General features: G+C 56.3%; 1 protein-coding gene across 1 annotated transcript; it reads right to left on the reverse strand.

Moving 5' to 3' along the window:
* Window positions 1-10,275: 10,275 nt before the first annotated feature.
* On the reverse strand, window positions 10,276-16,287 carry PRSS57 (serine protease 57). The gene is made up of 5 exons (XM_067562262.1): window positions 16,194-16,287; window positions 13,296-13,449; window positions 12,778-12,922; window positions 11,221-11,481; window positions 10,276-10,529 (listed from the first exon to the last, which is right to left on the reverse strand). Exons 1-5 carry the CDS (start codon window positions 16,285-16,287, stop codon window positions 10,377-10,379), a joined length of 807 nt encoding a protein of 268 aa, XP_067418363.1. The 3' UTR covers window positions 10,276-10,376.
* Between the last annotated feature and the right edge of the window lie 594 nt (window positions 16,288-16,881).

The following is a 16,881-nucleotide window of genomic DNA, read 5'->3' on the forward strand; positions in this document are numbered from 1 at the left end:
GGTAGCATAACACATGCAGGGAAATGACGTAGGAGTTAATCATGCAAAACACATTTGATAGACTGGGCGAGCCCGTTAATCCTTTCTGCGCCTACTGCATATGGGTCACATGCGAAGGTGACTTTTGGTACATCCCATTTTGAGGCAGCAGATGGAGGAGGCAGTACAGGGTGGGCACTGGACTGGGTGTCAGGCCTTGGTTCTATTCCTGGCGCTGCCAATGTCCTGTTACGTGACCATGGGCGAGTCACTTTCCCTTGGTTTCCTTCTCTGTAAAATAGGGATAGTGAGATTTGCCCAGCATTGTAGAGCTCTTGGGGATCTAAAGACGCAAGAAGCGCAATAGCACACTCGGAGGTCCCTTGGCCATGACGCACCTTCCCATTGCGCAGCTCAAATGCCCTTAATGCACTTTTATACATTCAAGCCACTTTGCTTCCCAGTAAAAATGGCTGGGACACGTCACTGCATTAATGGTGTTTGAGCTGGTCTGTGGAGCTGGGGGGGGGGGGGGGGGGGGCCGTGCAGAAGCCTGTCCATGGACAGATTGGATCCTGTCTCTGGTTTTCTCTCAAGCCCCTTGCTGAATTCAGTAAGAGTGAGAGCAGGATGTGGGGCCAGATCCTAGGGTCACTTAGATGTGAGGCTACTTCAGAGAAAGAATAACTGAGAATAACAAGAAGCTGTTTCTCAGCTTCTATTTTTTACTGAGCACTTTCTGGCTCCGCTGACTGAGGTTGGAGCAGAGATTAAAACAACAACAGCACAGAACACTGGCTAAGAGAGCAGGACAGAAAAGCAAATTCCTAGAGGCTCTGCACAGGCATCAGTCTGGCTGGTGCAGGCTGAGCCATGGGGTGTGTGTGCACAAGAGTGGGAGTGCATGTCCTTGTGCAAGTGTGTGTGTGTGTGTGTGTGTGTGTACACATAAGTCTGCGCGTGCATGTGTGCCCCTGAGTGTGTGTGTCTGTGTGTGCATCTGCGTGTCAGTGAACTGTCACTGAAGTTCCCTTTTCTTTAAGGGTCTTTATTATTTGTGTAATGCCAACGCGTGCGCTGGGTGCTTTGCAGACATAGAAGGCAGCAGGCTCCTGCTTGTCCAACATGGGAGTGGCAGAAATGTCCTGATGTCCTTCTGTAAATCCGGAAAAGGGAGCAGGGCCGGCACCGTCTGGTGCGTGTTTGGCAGATCACTGCTTTGCGATGCTGTGATGCAGCTTCAAAACGTCACAGCAGGGCAAGTAGCATCAGCTCACAACGGCCATGAAAGGGACGTGACATCCTGAAGGAGGTAAAACCCAAAGCAAAGGGACCTGCAGCGTACAGAACAGACCCGTGGCAGTCAGGATGCTCCCACAGCTCCTTGGGAAGGTGCACAGAAGCCCTGTCTCTAACTTACTGGTCACAAAGTATTTATAACAGCCGAGGCAATCAGCTACATCTATAGAGCCAGCTTTAATTCCAGCATTAACCAAGCCTCTGTTTTTGCACCCACAAAAACCCACATGGGTGCAAATAAGCTGCTTAAACCTCACATGCCCTTGCAAATAACCAGGGGTGCAAAATTGCAGCTGAAAACTGCCAAGAGAAGCCGGTGTTCGCACACCTGGCCCACCTGGTAGTGAAGCAGAGACAGGACATTGGTAATGTCATCTTTCCTTTGCAGAGCCCTGACTTCCCTGACTGGCACTTTCCCTTACTATTGTTTGTCCTCCAGTAGCACTTACTGAGATCCCGGCCCCGTTGTCTCAGTGCTGCACTGACACAGCCTCAGACGTGGGCCGGGCCTCAAAGAGCTAAAAATAAAATCGTGATGACAGACCAAGGGGAAGAAGCGGCACAAAGCAACTTGCCCAACCTCATACAGCAGGGCAGTGGCTGAGCGGATGCCTACCCCCAGTCCCTATCCACTAAGCCACCTGGATTCCTGCATGAGCAGATGTTTACCCCTGTGCGTAAAGGATTTACAGACAGTTTAGCTTGAGTGCCGGACGTTGGTTTCCAAGCGTAGAACTGTACCCCTTGTTCCTTTCAAGGAGCTTTCTTCCTTAAGTGAACACACCCCCCCAGCTTGGCATCCGGCCACCCAGCTCTCTGTTATTGGGAGGGAGGAGGAGGATTAAAACATCTACGCTGTCCCTGCTGCAGACGTATCGGGCGCTAGCAGGTGAAGAATGCACCGTGGCCAGGCCTTTGCTCCTGCAGGGTTGTGACTGGAACACGCCAGACCCACGGCACGCATCTGGTTTGACTTTGTGTTGGGGTTTATCCATCCTGGCCACGTCTCCTCTCTGTGCAGAAAAGAAAGAAAGAAAAAAAAAAAACCCACCATCCAATGTGTTTTTCATATCAGCGTGTGCCATAGAGGTTTGGTGTTTCACAACACAAACGCCTGCAATTAATTGAGTCCCGATGTGCGACTCCCCCGTCCGACCTCACCCTTTGCGAAATCGCAGGAGCCGCAGCCTGAGACGGGCTGTGCCGACGGCTAGGGGTCCTGACCATAGAATATTAGAGTTGGAAGGGACCTCAGGAGGTCATCTAGTCCAACCCCCTGTTCAAAGCACCATGGTCCCTGGGGGCGTGTTTGGGGAGTGGGGGAAACCTGTGCGTCCACCCAAGGAGTTTGCTCTCAGGGGGCGATAATTGACCCTAAAGTGTGAAAACCTAGCACACGCCTGGGCTGCAGAGACCTAGCACAAGGCCTGGGGCCGGCACCACTTAAGCCCCGGGGTTGGATGTGGGTCTGTAGCCGGGAGGGATGGTTCCCCTCTGAGAGAGATCCAGAGGGAGAACCAAACCCACCCTGGCTGCTAGAGCCCAAAAGAAGATCACCTGACCGGAAGCAGGGAGGTGGGGCCAGGCCTTTAAAACCCCGGCCTGCGAGCTCAGTCAGGTGGGGATGGTTGACGGAGAAGGATGTCTCTCCATGCTAGAGCCAGGCCTGAAGTCCATGCTGAAGGGGAAAGACTGGTCTCAACCCCAGACTGGGGACTGATGGAGAACCTGTCTGAATCCCCCGTTGCCTGGGAGTCGGGTGGGAACCCACCTGAGTCACCTGCTGTCTGGGAGCCAGAGGAGGACCCGCCCAGGCCACCTGCTGCCAGGGAACCTGAGGAGGATAGACCCGAGCAGTACTGAGCCTGGGACCCGGAGACCCTACTGGTGGCCTGGGGGCCGCAGGACCTGGAGGAACTCCCATCTGAGGAGGGGCCCATGGAGTTGCTGGAGCTGCCACTGGTGGATGAGGAGGGCCTGATGGGACTACCTCATCCTGGTGACCTGGAGGAATCAGGTACCGGTGGGTACGGGGAGGAAGAAATGGAGGCTGAGTGCGGGGCAACCTGGTTGGTGTGTTGTGGCCGGAGCCCCGCCAATGCAGTGACAGGTACCCCGCCACTGCTAGTCCCTGGGCTGGGATGCAGTGGAGACTGGTGGGTCTGCGTCCCCCTCCCCCCTTCCTGAGCCACCCTGGGAGAACCTTACCCTCCCTACCATCCTGGACTGCTTGTTGCTTGTTTTCCAGCCCTGCCTATGGGCTGGGGGCGCTGGACTAGGCTCCCCCCACAGGGGAGAGTCAGGAAGATCGGTCCCCCTCTTGACAGGACTCTGAGGGGAAACCCCAACGCTGTCCCCAGAAGGGCAGGTTTACACGGTCCCTAGCAGCGCCTTCGTTGCCGACTCTCGCCGTGGGTTGCTGCTCGCAGAACTCCAGTCCAGTGCCCGAGCGGGTGTCGCTCCCCTGGCCTCCAGCAAATTTAAGCCCTGGGGAGCGGGGGAAGAGGAGGAAACTCCCTTTTGACTGGCCATCTGTCTCACTGCCCCGCCTCCTCCAGGGGCAGAGCAGCCAATCAGAGCTCTGTCTCCCTCTCCTCACCCGCCCCCACAGCAACCACAAGTGAGGAGGAGCCGAGCCTGGCAACTCCCCCCAGTCTCTGGTGAGCAAGGGGTCAGCTTCTCTGCCCCTCCCGCAGCCCTTGGCCAGGTGGGGGCTGAGAGGGGGGGAAGAGACCCTGGAGCTGCCCCCCAGGAGGAGCAGCGGTGAGGTGCTGAACAGGGGGGTGGGGGCTCAGTTGAGGTGGGGGCTGGGGAGCAGCTGGGGTAGAAGTGGTGGGTGCTGGGTGGGAGTGGGGCAGAATTGGGGTGAGGTTGGGGATGGACTGGTGGAGGGTGAGGACAGACCTAATGGGGGAGCTGGGGGGCAGAACTGATTTGAAGACCAGGGGCAGAGGACTGATCTGGAGGTTGGAGGGGCAGAATTCATTGCTGGGCAGGGGAAAGGCAGATGTGGGGGTGCCTCCCTGCCCCCGTATAATCTCTTGGTGAACTCCAGTCTCCCGATTTCTTTTCTGATGGCTTGAGGCTGGCAGTCCTCTGCGTGGGACTTACACGGCGCTGATGCCTTCTGCTGGGCTCTCTGAACAGGGGTGAATTGCACCCTGGAGCCCAGACGTCTCCATCCCTAACTCAAACCCTTCCCAATGCCGTGTTCTGCCTTTCTGGGTTTGGGGAAGGTCGGGAGACAGGTCACAGAGAGGCCAAGTAGGGGGTATTCACAATCTGCAGCGGCTCTCTGTGGCAGCGTGAGGAGGGTCAGGGGCTGTTGGCACCAGGAACATGTGGATCTGGTGAATCCTCACCCAAGGGATGCAGGACCCCAGCTGTACAGCCCAAGGGCTGCTGCAGGAGTAACCCTGGCACCCCGCATCTGTCTATTTATAAGGGTCCTCTCAGTGAGGTGTCTGCGTGTGGACACAACTCGCCTCCTTTCTGTCTGAAGGCTGTGGCAGAGAGATGGGTCTTAAATCTCACTCTGTTGTGGCAGGATCCATGGTCATCACATCCCAGACCCCTCCCTACCCCCCGTGGGAAGTAGTAATAATAATAACAACCCCTAGCAGTTCTCATCCAAAGAGCTCCAAGCGCTTTACAAAGGAAGGCAGGAGCCTTATCCCCATTTTACAGATGGGGGAAACTGAGGCACAGAGCAGGGGAGTGGCTTCCCCAAGGTCACCCAGCAGGCCAGTGGCAGATCCGGGAATAGAATCCAAGTCTCCAAAGTCTCAGTCCAGTGCTTTGTCCACTGTGTGTCATTCTTCCTAATGTACAGATGGGGAAACTGAGGCACAGTGAGGTGAAAGGCCTGATCCATGAGGTGCTGAGCCGTACCCATGGCCCTCAGTGAAGTCAGTGGGAAATGAGGGCATTCAGCACCATAACGGATTTTTGTTACTAGCCCTGCAGCTTCTGAAGGAAACCAGCGGTTTCAAATCCAGGGCCACATTCGCTGGTTCACTGCCAGCATTGCTGAGCCAGCATTGCAAAGCAGCCATGACCCCAGTTTCAGTGGCCGATTCCGCTGGCTTGCTTGCATTGCCAGAGCTGGGCAAAGCAACTGGAATGTACCTGTGAGTCTGCTCCCCTGTCCTTACCTTTGGGGAGGAGTTTCAATGAAAGCCACTAATACCTGCCGTGGGCTGCAGGGATTTGCACAGTCCTCCCTGCAGAGCAACTAGCTACCGATTTAAGGATTAAAAGCGCCTTGAAGATGAAGGGCTGCATCATGGCTGCTGAACGATTGCATCGCCAGAAAGCCCCAGGCGATGTGTTTTTAATAACCTGCTGGCTTTCAAGCAACATGCAATAACCGTCCCGTTACTATCCACATGAAACACACATCTAAGGCCCTGCGCTCACTGAGAGAGGAGCTGAAGATTTGCCAGGGACTCAAGATGCTAGCGCCTCCCTTCCTCTCCTCACCAGGCAAAGCCTCATAAACTTTTATTGCCTCCTACGCCTATGGCTGCATTCAAAGGCTCTTGCCTCCAATGCGGCAATGGGGTTTGTGGGGTACCAAGCTGGCTGGGGACTCAGACACCACACACGTGGCTCTCAGACTGTCCTTCCTTGACGGTTAGAAGAGACCAGTTGAATTCAAACCTGACCAACTGTTTCCAAACAGAGCAGCCTCCTCGGATGTTCTCAGGGCTTCGACCTCAGAGCTGGGGTTAGCGTCTCGTCCCGGTCTAATGGGGTCTGGGAAACGGGAGCCTCATCTGCACTAGATGTTCGCTCTGAAGACATCCCAGCGGTGCGGCTTCCCTGACTTCCGTGGGAAAGAACTGCACCTCCGATCAGCCCAGTGGATTCCCAAAAGAACTGACGGCTGCGGACTGGTGCGAGTTGTGTTCTCTGGAGGGAAGGATGTGTGCAAAGGACGGGTGGCCGTGTCGGCGAGGCACCAGATTAAAACTCCGGGTTCTGTTCCTGGCTCTCCTACTGACTTGGTGTGTGACCGTGGGCGAGTCTAGCCCGGTCTCTGGTGGGCTGCAGTATTTTGGTCTAATCTGGGTTGTTGGGTTAGTGTGCGGGTGTTGGGTGGCATTGGTAGCCTGTGACACGCAGGAGGTCAAGTGCTGTTGACGAGTTGCGAGGTTTAGGGCCCCAGTGGCTGGGAGTGAAGGACTCAGCTGGGATTCCCGCACACACGCCTGTCCAGATTGCTGCGCCCAGTCGCTGGGGTGGGGGTCTGCGGTTTACACACCTCAAGAGTTGGATGCAGCTGCCTCCCGCTCAGACCTTGCTTGCTGGATCGGAGGAAGGGAGGGAGCAGATGCCAGGGCAGGGGAATCTCAGTGTATCTGGATTACGCTCACTTGTTCCATGAGGACATAGAAGGGCTTTGCTGGCAATGGCATGGGAAAGGCAAACTTCAGGCATCCCTCTGCCGTCCGCTCCACTGCCTGCCAGGGATAGAGACGGCACAGGTGGGCGAGTGCAATGGTCGGAGGCCTCCCAACCAGACATCCTCTCCCTCTTCCCCCCCCCGCCCCCCTCCAAACATCCTGATCTGTCTGTTCTGAAGAATCACTGCTTCCCTCCAGGCCTCAAAAGGCTGAGACGTCATCACATCCCATCTGTGCCTTCCTCTGCCTCTTCTCAGACCTCTAGGGATTAGGATGGGGTTTATTAACCCCACGTTATCCCAACCCTCTTGCTCACGGCTGTTGGGGAGGGTCTGAGCCGTATGGAACAGTGGGCCCGTTCTGTCATTGACTAAGGGCCATTGAGACAGCTTCCTGCATTCAGTCTGCACCAACGGCAGGCGCCGTGGGGTCAGCAGTGCCGGTCCCAGCACATGGTCTGGATTAGAAGCTGTGACTTTAACAGAACGGGCCTCTCAGTGCAGACCAGAAGTAGGCAGCGTGTCACTGTGGGTGTCTTGGGGGAGGCAGTGTTGGCTAGTGGTTGCAGCAAAGGACTGTGAGCCAGGACTCCTGGCGTCTATCCCCAGCTCTGGGGAGAGGAGCGCTGTTTAGTGGTTACTGCAGGCGACTGGGGCTCAGGAGTCCTGGTTTCTAGTTCTGAGGCTGCTCTAACTTACACCATGGGCTGGGCAGGAAGCCGCAGAATATGGGGAGCATAAAGATGACTTAAAGGCACCCTAACCTTAGCCCTGCTCCCCCCCCCCCTTCCCCAGGAGCAGAGTAACCCCGGCCCTGAGCAGAACGAGCGTGATGTCATCTGCATGGTACTGACGGCTGTTGTGGGCAGATAGCACGACCGTGGTCTCCTTCGGGAGTCTCCCGGAAACGCGATGTGTATCTTGCACTGGCGCAGCGGCAGGCCAGCAATTTGAAAATAAAACAAATAAATGGGAGCAGGGGAATGTCCCAGGAGGAGGCTCAGAAAAACCCCAGCAACGGAGGGTCAGCGCCACGTGCTTGTGTCAGCCGAAAGTGAAATATAATTTGGAAAAATATTTGTTTCCCCCTGACACTAGAGCAAGTTCCCGGCCTATAATAACAAGGTGAAGGCCAAATTCTCCCCTCCAAGAAACGTACTCAGCCTCTTTGACTTTAGTGGAGCGGCTCCAGTCTTGCTAAGAGGAGAATTTGCTCCTTGCCTGGCAATCCGGATTTAGGGTTAGGGTGGTGATATTTTTAGGGGGGGAGGACGATTGAGGCCTTGGGCTGGGACTCAGGAGACCTGCCCCAGACTCCCCACGTTCCCCGGGCGCATCACTGCCTCTCTCCCTGCCTCAGTTCCCCAGCTGTGAAATGGGGTAACACTCCTTCCGCGGTTTAAGTTGCTAACTCCTTTCCCGTGAGGCACCATCTCACTATGTATGTCCAGCGCCCTGGGGCCGAGTGTACAGGTATCTAATGCCACCCCTGGGGACCCTGGTAGCAGCAGGATCTGGCTGGGGATTGGGGCAGGGGAGTCTAGTGAAACAACGCTGGGTCTGCAAGGGGGGCAGTGGCTGGCTGGGGCCCAGGAATGAGCCCCAAGGGCATTGTTCTGTGTGACTCAAGAACTGGAGGGGGCAGGTCCCCCACAGGGCAGATAAGGCTCCCAGGCTCATCAGCCCACCCCTGGCCACATGGCCAGCAGGACAGCACCATCCACCTCTCAGCAGATCCCTTTCCTGCCGACGCTGCCTGCGGCCTGTGCCGGTGGCCAGCCAGGTCCCAGAGGGAGTCTCAATTCGTTTCCACTGTCGCCGGTTGCGTCAATCGGGGGGGATTGGGAAACAGCTGGGGAGGGGGAACAAGCCCCCAGCGGTGCAGTTTGTGCTGTGCTGGCTGCTGCGGTGGGCTTGGCAATGGCAAAGCCTGGCCCAGCACGCAACACCCCCTGGCACCAAGGCCCGGCTCCTGCTAAGGGTCTGAAGGCTCCAGCCCCATCCCCTTCTCTCGGGCTGGCGGGGGGAGGGAATATCGGAGGCAGGTGCCCCTGGATACGGTGAGGCAGGGATGAGGGGCTGCCGGAGGAGGCGTCGGGTCTGATTCTCATCTCACTCACCCCGGTGTAAAGCCGGAGTAACTCCAGTGCTTGTCCTGGGCCGGGTCTAGGATTTGTAACCCGACCTGTACGCACGGGGGTAAAACTGGTTTGCCCCAGCGGCTAAAGGCCCAGCAGGGGTATCCCAGCTCCCTGGTGCAATAAACCCCTTCCCCTCCATTCCTACCGGTGCAGAGTGTTCAAGTCTCTAGACGGCCGTGTGCTGGAGGCGGGATGCCTGCCAGCCTTGCAAGAACCAAGCAGCTGGCTGTCCCTTGCACACAGGGCTGGGGACCAAGGCAGGTGCACTGCATGCCGCTACGGAGTTAGTGCCCGTCTGCCTACCTTCCGCTTGCATGTTCGTGGCTCCACCCCGCTGCCGCCTTAAACCGGTCACCTCCCCCAGGCAGCAGAGACACTCAGACCGGGACCAAGCGCCGGGAGGAACTCTTTATTGAGGAGCAGAAACGAGCAATGATGGTCCTTCTCGCTTCCCCCAGGAAAGCCTTTACATCCATGCAGGGTGATGGCTGGAGACCGGGGTGGGGAGGAGACACTGGAGTAGAGGGACAGGTGACCAGATAGCAAATGTGAAACATCAGGCTGGAGGGGTGGGTAACAGGTGCCTATGTAAGACAAAGCTCCAAATATCAGGACGGTCCCTATAAAATCGGGACGTCTGGTCGCCCTAGGTGAGGGGGGCAGCGTCAATGGAGGTAACGGTGGATCACAGCACCTGCCAGGTCTTCAGGTGTCATCTGAGCGGAGATTTATAGGCAGAAGGCTCCAGCGTTGCAGCCCCAGCGGCTGTCCTACTGGTCAGCTGGAGCGTGCGAGGCCCACGCTGCCTCCTTGTGGCTGTTCGGGACAGCGCCGTGAAATGGAGAACGGTATAACCCAGGCCAACGGTGTGGGGCCGTGTCACCCTCTAGTGGCTGGACTACAGAGAGGTTGGTGATGCAGGGACACAGGTGGCTCTTCCAGCTCTGACCAGCAAGGCCTGTGTGCTTAGCTCCAACGGCTGCAGGTCCAATCCTGGGTGTTGCTGTCCCCTGCCCCTCTGGGATGTTGTGTTACAAAGGGCAGCACATGTGGATGGGGCGCTCCTCCTCCGTGCAGCCTGGGAATGGCACCTAGGCTTCTGTACATCCCTTTCACCAGGCTGTGTGGGACAGGGAAGCGCACGATCCACTGGACCCAGGGGCGTACCATGGCTCTGCAGAGTTAGGCTTGTCCTGAAACAGCCGAGACAAGAAGACGTGCAGCACCTCCGTCTGCCCCTTTCATCTGAGCACTTCACAGGTATTAACTCATGAAGCCTTCCAATAGCCCTGCGCGGTAGGTACCCTTATCCCCATGGGGAAACTGAGGCACAGTGCAAGAAAGGGAGTGGGCCCAAGGTCACCCAGTGGATCACCCAGGAGTCCTGAGGCTCATTCCCCCCACCCTAACCACCAGACCACATGGACTGTATAATAAAGCCCCCATTAACTGCCCCACAAAGAAAGATCCCTCCTCCTTTTTCATAGTCTGAACTGCGCCTTCTTCAGAATTCCTCACAGCAGCAGCCCCCAGAGCTTTCCTCTCCAGCACTAAAAGCGCTTCAGAGTGTCCTGGACCCAGGAGACGTATTTGGAAATCCGAGTGTAGATGTCCGGGTACCTGCGATACCCACATCTCTGCCCGGAGAAGGAGACGATGCCATGTACCCTGCCCCCACAGGTGAGGGGCCCCCCAGAATCGCCCTACAATGCAAGAGGAAACCTGTTGTTAGCACAGGACTGGCTAAGTCTGGAGGGAGAGGAAAGTCTCAGGAACTCGAAACTACGCGTGGAGCTGGCCCTATCTCGCCCTAGGCAGAAGAGAAGGTTCGGGACTGGACTGTGGAGAAGATAAAGGGGATTTTTTTACTCAGGCGGCTGGACACAGACAGACCCTGGGGTTCTCTCTGGCTCTGCAGCTCCCTGTTCCTCGGACCCCTATCTGGCCTGGAGAGACACTGGAGTGCAGTCAGCAGCCCTTGTAGCAAGCCCTGGCTGTGGGGAAAGTTTACATGGCAGTTTGTGCCTGGCATTGACGGGGGTCGTGCTGGAGGTGAAAGGCCAGGCGGCTGGGTCCTGCAGGGCTATCACCTCCAATGCTGAAGTCTAAAAACCGCTTGAGTGACTGGGCGCTGGGAGAAAGCTCAGAGTCCCGGAGTTCTGGCTGGAACTGACCCAGCTGGGAGGAGAACTTCAGTGTTGGAAGCTGAGCTGGCCTGGCTCAGATACTGCAGGTGCCATGGCTGGCATGGACAAGGCACCACTGTGGGGGAAGATCACAGCACCCGCTATGGACTGGCACCAGAAGCCGCTTCAGGCTTCCCGGCAAAGCAGTGCCATGGCTGGGTCTCGCAGCCTGGGCTCCGTGGGAGCACTGGGAGGAGGAAGCACTCACCGAGCAGACACCCTGGAGGGTGCTGTTCAGGCTGGCGGCACACAGCATGTCTTTGTTGACATGGCCTGCCCACAGCGCTCTGCAGATCTTCCTGTTCACGATGGTCGTCCGGGTCTCCATGAGCTCCGTGGGGATGGTGCCAAAATTGGAGGTGTCTCCCCAGCCCAGCACTCGACATATGACCCCAGGAGACAGGTCGGTGTCGGGTTGGGGGAGCCTGATCCGCTTCACAAACTGGTTAAAGACGACCGATTTGTTCAGCTGGGAGAGGAGAGCAAACGTAACCTGTGTTAATACGGGGGGAGGGGGCATTTGTCTCCCTCTAGTGGCTGAATCATGGAAAGAGGTTTCTGAGCCTATTGCTACGCCCTGGCTAAGGGAGCTGGCCCTTCAGCTCAGGCTGCACAGATGCCTGCTTTCAGCTGGAGGGCCCTGGGTTCAATCCCTGCTGGGGGTCGTTATACAAACACAGCCCCAGTGCCCAGTTCATGGGGTGTCCATCCTGCTCCAGCTGTGCCTCTTTAAATGCCCAGGAGCCTGTCTCAGCACCACAGGCTGTTTAAAGCACAGCCCATGCAGTTTACCCAGCGGCTCCAGTTTGCTAAAGTTGCTGACTGTCTAGATGTCAGGCAAAGCTAACAAATCTAATGCCATCGCTCCGGGGGTCAGGGAGAGACCGCGATGGGGCAGCCGTCCATCCTTCCCTGCCTTCCTGCACGCTCCAGGGACCAAATCCAGCATGGGTGTAAAGCGGGTGCAACTCCCTTAAAGCCCCCAGGACTGCAGCGTTTTTCTGAGCTTTAGTCCCACCTAGTGGCTGATTTAGTTATTCCTTTCCAGACAGGTCCTAACTCCAATACCAAGGTGGCAGTGACTGATTTTTCCACACTGCCCGAGGCTGTGTTTCCTATTCTGACCCACACCCCAAGTCCTGTCTGCAGGGGCTGGTGCTGGGGCTGCTTCTGTCCTGCTGCTGCCCCCAGCAACGCCCCTTGCTGCGCTCTGCGGAGCCCAGGCATTCCCATCACAAATAGACTCCGGGGTGGGGACGTGACAGTGAAACCGGCTCCATTTTTCACCGTGTATTTCTGCCCCTCCACCCCCACAGCCTCACCTAAGCACAATGCAAACCGCAAATCACACAAGCGCCTTTGAACCCACCAGCTTTGTGCGACTCTGATCTGAGTCCCCAGATAATACCCGCACCTGAGCCCACCTCTGTAGGCTGCACACTTAACCTGAACAGGACATCAGCAGATTAGTCATTTATTCCTCCGGTCGGAGTTTGCCGCAGTGGGTCCAATTCACCCCTGCTGTGACCTCGGTTGGCTTCCGTATGGTTACCCCAAGAGGGAAATTTGAGCCTGATTTTCCAGTGGAGGTGGGGAGCATGATTACCCACCTTCCCAGCGTAGGGTTTGACCCCCAAAAGAAAACTCTCTCTAAACTCTGAGAACTTCGGAGCAGCTGGAGGTTTCCAGCCGGGCTGTGAGCTTCTCTCTTTCCCCAGGGATCTGAGGAGCTAAGGAAACTCCCAACTCAAGGAGGGCGACTCACTTCCAGCAGGCGGATGTCGTTGTGGACTGTCTGGGCGTTGAAGTCCGGGTGCTTGATGGATTCCCGGATGCTGAAGATCTGCTGAGAGGCCTCTTGGTGCTTCAGGGAGTGAGCCCCCAGCACCACGCGCACGGAGGGGGAATGTCTGAAACGCAGCGTGAGAGGGATTGAAATCAGCACGTGGCTGGCCTGCTGGAGCCAGGAGCCGTCTGCAGGTTGGAGAAGGTAAGGGGCTGGGAGTACAAAAAGAGGGGCATGCCCACCTCAGATGGTGAGGGGCTGAACTGCCTCTGCTGGGATTTGAACCTGCATCCCCAGAAGGTGTAGAGATTTCTAACGAGGGGCTTAGACTTTGATGCGGGGGGCTAAGGGCCCCTAGGAAGGTCCCTGGGCTGGGCAATGGGACAGGATCTCCTCAGCCCCTTGCAGTGAATGTCAGGGGAGCAGGGTTTATTTCACATCCTAGGGGAATGCAGAGATCTGGGCTAACTGGGGTCCTCCAAAAGGTGGTGCCTTACCTGGGAATCAAACAGTGAGCAGCCGTCAACACCCACTTGTGCCCGACCAGGGATCCCCCGCAGACGTGCTGGCCATCCATCTGGATGGAAGCAATGTAGGGCCGGGAATGGGGCTTGGCCTCCTTCCCCCCGATAATCCAGCTCCGCAGGGGACCTGTTCCCAAGCCAAACAGCTGTTTGCGGGAGGGGAAAGAATCCACCCTCCAAAACGGATGATCTCAGGGGGCGAGGCTGGGGGCAGAGGCAAGGACTCCCAAAGGGGCAGGAAGGATCATCCTGGGAACCACGGGGCTGTGGGAGTGGCTGTTCCAGGACATGGGGGCACTGCACCAGAGGATGAATTATGCAACCCTGATTTATACTGAGTCACCCCCTAAGGGTCAAATCCAAGTCTAGTGCACATGGATGCAGCTCTGTTTGCTGTCATAGGGGCTGGTGGGGAGGTGACATCTCCCGCACAGACCCCACAGGTCATGGGGAAGAAGCTGGGATTACAGCTCAGCCATTCCGGGATCCCAGACCCATGTGCAGGCCATTAGCTCACACATCTCTCTAGGTACTTATGCTCATGAGTGGGGAGGGGGGGGAGAGGGAATCCTGGCCCCACTAAAGGCAATAGCAATTATCAGAATGCCATCAGGTATTTAAAGCATTTCTCTCCACACCCCCTGGGAGGCAGGGTGATCACCCCCCTTTTACAGAGGGGAAACTGAGGCACAGAGCTGAAGTAACTGGCCCAACATCACACAGGGCATCGGGGACAAGCGCTGGGAATTGAACCCAGCTCTGCTGAGCCCTAGGCTGGTGCCCAAACCACTAGGCAATACTGCCTCTCCCTATCCAGAGCCAGCCACAGTGGCTGTCTCCCCACCTTACGCCCCGCTGCTTCTCAGCATCGACTTGCTTAGCTCAGAAGCCGCTGAGCTCAGACACACTCGCCTGCTCCCCACCGAGCCCCTTCTCCCCCAGAGGGGCATCGTCGTCTGCCAACCCCGCCCGCCCGTTGTCCTTTACCTGCTGGGCGGAGAGCAAGGGGCAGCGCTGGGCCCCACACAAGCAGGAGTAGCAGGCTGGTGCCCCTCATACTTGCTCTCGCTGGCAGGGTGAGTGCTGGGGGCTGAGGCCCTGGGAGGGGGTTAAGTAAGCCCACAAGGCGTGGGAGGGTCTTGTGGTGCCGCTACCCCGCACAGCTAGGCTGCCGCTAGGTCTCTGCCTGCCCCCCTCGACTTGGTTCCTCTTTGGTTTGCAGGCTTGTGCAAGCCCTGTCCTCTGGCCCCTGCCGTAACATCCCAAAGGGAGAAACCTCAGGCTTCGTGCAACTTCATGGGGGAGATTTAGACACAGGCCCCCACAAAGGGGGAAGGGGCCCTGTGCCGTGGCAGGTAGCGGCCATGTCGTCGGAGCAGCGCAAGGGGTTCTTCTGCAGATGGGTTATGTCGGGGCGGGCGGATTACGGGGCTCCTGTCTGGCCTTGGACGGCTGAAAGGGCAAGGCCCCCGTGCACAGGGTCTTGCCCACACACGGAGCGAGAGACGGTCCCCGCCCCGGCGCTTGCAGTCTGAACAGAGAAGACAGGCAGAGGGTTCTTAGCCCCATTTTACAGATGGGGACTGAGGCCCAGAGAGAGACTTGCCCACAGTCACAAGGAGCGTTTGGGACTGCCAGGCATTGAACCCTGACCCCCGGCCATCCCAGAACTCACTGCAAGATGGGGAGGGACGTTTTGGTCTCGTTTTCTAGCTCAGTGTTTCTCAACCTGGGGTACATGCACCCCTGGGGTACTCAGAGGTATTTCAGGGGGTACATCAACCCATCTAGATCAGTGGTTCTCAACCCGGGGTACATGTACCCCTGGGGTACTCAGAGGTATTTCAGGGGGTACATCAACCCATCTAGATCAGTGGTTCTACGGGGTACATGTACCCCTGGGGTACTCAGAGGTATTTCAGGGGGTACATCAACTCATCTAGATCAGTTTCTCAACCTGGGGGTGCAGCCCCAGTGGGGTCACAGGATGGATTTAGGGGGGGTCGCAAGTGCAGAGCCAGCATTAGGGGACGGCAGGCAGGGCAACTGCCCTGGGCCCCACACCACAGGGGGCCCCATAAAGCTAAGTCACATGCTCCAGCCCCACTGCCGGGGGCTCGGGCTTCAGACACGGCTCACAAGTATAAATCAGGCGTACGTCTCACACTGAGATGTAAGTACAATATTTATATCCCAGTCAATGTATTTTATAATGATATGGTACAAATGAGAAAGTCAGCCATTTCTCAGTAACCGTGTGCTGTGACACCTTTGTGTTTTTAGGTCTGATTTTGTAAGCAGGTAGTTTTTAAGTGAGGTGAATCTTGGGGTGCGCAAGACAAATCAGACTCCTGAAACGGGTACAGTCGTCTGGAAAGGCTGAGAACCACTGTTCTAGCTGACAGCCCCTGAGACAGAAAGAGGGTGGGTTGCGTTTCAAAGCAACCCTGGTTGTATTTCAAAGGAGCCTGGGCCAGTTTATGGGGTGGGGTGGAAAACAATCTCTCTAAACACTCTGAGGGAGGGACTGTCTCTTCCTGCATTCTGTACAGCACCTAGCACACGAGGTCCTGATCTCACTGGGATCTCTGGCTGCTACTGTAATACAAATAAATAATGATTGTGACTGTGTGGGAGGCAGCATTGTCTAGTTGTTAGGGTCCTTGGTTGAGGCACAAGATGCCTGAGTTCTGTTCCTAACTCTGCCACTGACCCGCTGTGTGATCTTTGCCAAGTCACGTCCCTGCTCTGTGCCTCAGTTTCCCCATCTGTAAAATTAAGATCATGGGCCCAGATCCTCAATGGTATTTATTGATTTAAATGGGAATTAGGTACCTAGATACGTCTTAGGATCCAGGCCATAGCACTTACGAACCTCTGAGATGCTGTAACAGGTAGAATAAACCTCCTGAGATTTTCCATTGTGCCTTTCGCTGTAGTACTGCAGCTCAACAAGTCTCTGCATTTTCCCTCAGAAACCAGGTGAGACCTGGTGGGTTTGGCTCCGTTTTGCTTTAAAAAAAACCCTCCAAACAAAATTTAGGGGCCGGGATAAAAACGGGGAATGAATCAGACCACAAGGATCAAAACTAGGGAGGCAAGATTGCCATGGACGCCAGCCAGCCAAACCAGAGATCTAGCCAGCAGGTGACTTCCACAAACGTCACCTGGAAGCTGACAATCATCCTGCCAGCCTCACCTCCACAGCACCGAAGCGTCTGCATTCACGCAGGAGGGAATCTGGCTTGCTTTGCCAGGGCTACACATCCCCCACAAGCTCAGCAGAAGAACCCCGTGTTTGCACATATGATAAAGTGAGCACCTGAGACCCGGGGACCTCCCAGAGCAGGTGGGAGGTGTAACAAAGAAGCCAGTTTTACAGAGATGCTCTCCTAGCTCCTCTAGTGGAAGAATTTTATACGTGGGGCCCACGTGACAAACCTGCCATCCAAATTTCAAACCCTCCCCAAGAAGACAAGGCCCAGACTTTTATTTCCATTAAAAAGATAAGGAGCTGCTGTGAATTTAGAATCTGTGTTCAAATGCACCTGCAGCTCTG

Source organism: Emydura macquarii, unplaced genomic scaffold, assembly GCF_026122565.2.
Source record: "Emydura macquarii macquarii isolate MOO-44397 ecotype Brisbane River unplaced genomic scaffold, CSIRO-AGI_Emac_v2 contig_306, whole genome shotgun sequence".
Classification (NCBI taxonomy): domain Eukaryota; kingdom Metazoa; phylum Chordata; order Testudines; family Chelidae; genus Emydura; species Emydura macquarii.

Excerpts from the sequence above, each read along its gene's own strand:
- PRSS57 (XM_067562262.1), bottom strand. The coding sequence starts at position 16,287 with ATGCAGAGACTTGTTGAGCTGCAGTACTACAGCGAAAGGCACAATGGA. Across the intron at positions 13,450-16,193 it reads TTACAGCATCTCAGAGGTTC|GTCCCCTGCGGAGCTGGATT; the intron begins GTAAGTGCTATG and ends GCTTGGGAACAG. Across the intron at positions 11,482-12,777 it reads ACGACATCCGCCTGCTGGAA|CTGAACAAATCGGTCGTCTT; the intron begins GTGAGTCGCCCT and ends CTCCTCTCCCAG.